The 859-nt window shown below is 53.1% G+C and overlaps 1 protein-coding gene across 1 annotated transcript in view; it reads left to right on the top strand.

Annotated features, from left to right (window-relative positions):
- Nucleotides 1-631, top strand: part of SLC1A5 (solute carrier family 1 member 5) — a 9,919-nt gene extending 9,288 nt beyond the window's left edge. Inside the window, exon 8 of the mRNA XM_012811197.2 lies at nucleotides 339-631. Within this exon, the coding sequence (XP_012666651.1) occupies nucleotides 339-570 (232 nt within the window). The 3' untranslated portion in view covers nucleotides 571-631. The remainder of the gene's footprint in view (nucleotides 1-338) is intronic.
- The last annotated feature ends 228 nt before the right edge of the window (nucleotides 632-859 follow it).

Here is an 859-nt window from a genome sequence, read left to right as displayed (position 1 = left end):
CTGTGGCATCACAGCTCACAGCAACCTCCAACTCCTGGGCTCAAGCGAGCCTCCTGCCTCTGCCTCCCAAGTAGCTGGGACCACAGGCGCTTGCCACAACACCTGCCTATTTTTTGGTTGCAGCCATTGTTTGGTAGGCCCGGGCTGGATTCAAACCTGCCACCTTAGGTGTATATGGCTGGCACCTTAGGCACTTGAGCCACAGGTGCCAAGCCGTGCAGTTGTCATTGTTGTTTAGCTGGCCCAGGCTGGGTTCAAGCTCACCAGCCTGGGTATATGTGACTGGCACCGTAGCCACTGTGCTACGGGCCCTGAGCCAATGATTTCTCTTCCTTTAGGGACCGGTCCTGCACTGTCCTCAATGTGGAAGGGGATGCTTTGGGGGCAGGACTTCTCCAAAATTATGTGGATCGTACAGAGTCTAGGAGCCCCATTCCTGAGTTGGTTCAGGTGAAGAGTGAGATGCCCTTGAATCCACTACCAGCCCCCACTGAGGAAGGGAATCCCCTCCTCACACACTACCGGGGACCTGTGGTGAATGCTACCTCCGAAAAGGAATCAATCATGTGAATCTCAGGAGGAATCTTCCCTGCCGTAATGAAGGCCATATCATGAAGAATGGCTACAATGGACACACTCCAGACAGCCAGAGGCCCCAGTCTCCTCCCAGACAGGAGATCTGGGATGCCTCACTGCTGGGGTACATGTGTTTATATATGTATGTATATGAGTATGTCTCCCTAAATCTCTCATGTTCTCAACTTACATCCCTGACCTAAGGCTAAGAAATGGCAAGAAATACATTTTCCCCACCCCACTCCCAGGACCTGCGTGGCCTTTCCTGTCTCAGGGCACAGCT

Source organism: Otolemur garnettii, unplaced genomic scaffold (assembly GCF_000181295.1).
Source record: "Otolemur garnettii isolate 467f Iridium unplaced genomic scaffold, OtoGar3 scaffold00152, whole genome shotgun sequence".
Lineage (NCBI taxonomy): Eukaryota > Metazoa > Chordata > Mammalia > Primates > Galagidae > Otolemur > Otolemur garnettii.
Note: the sequence above shows the minus strand (reverse complement) of the source record. Positions and strands in the feature narration are given on the sequence as shown.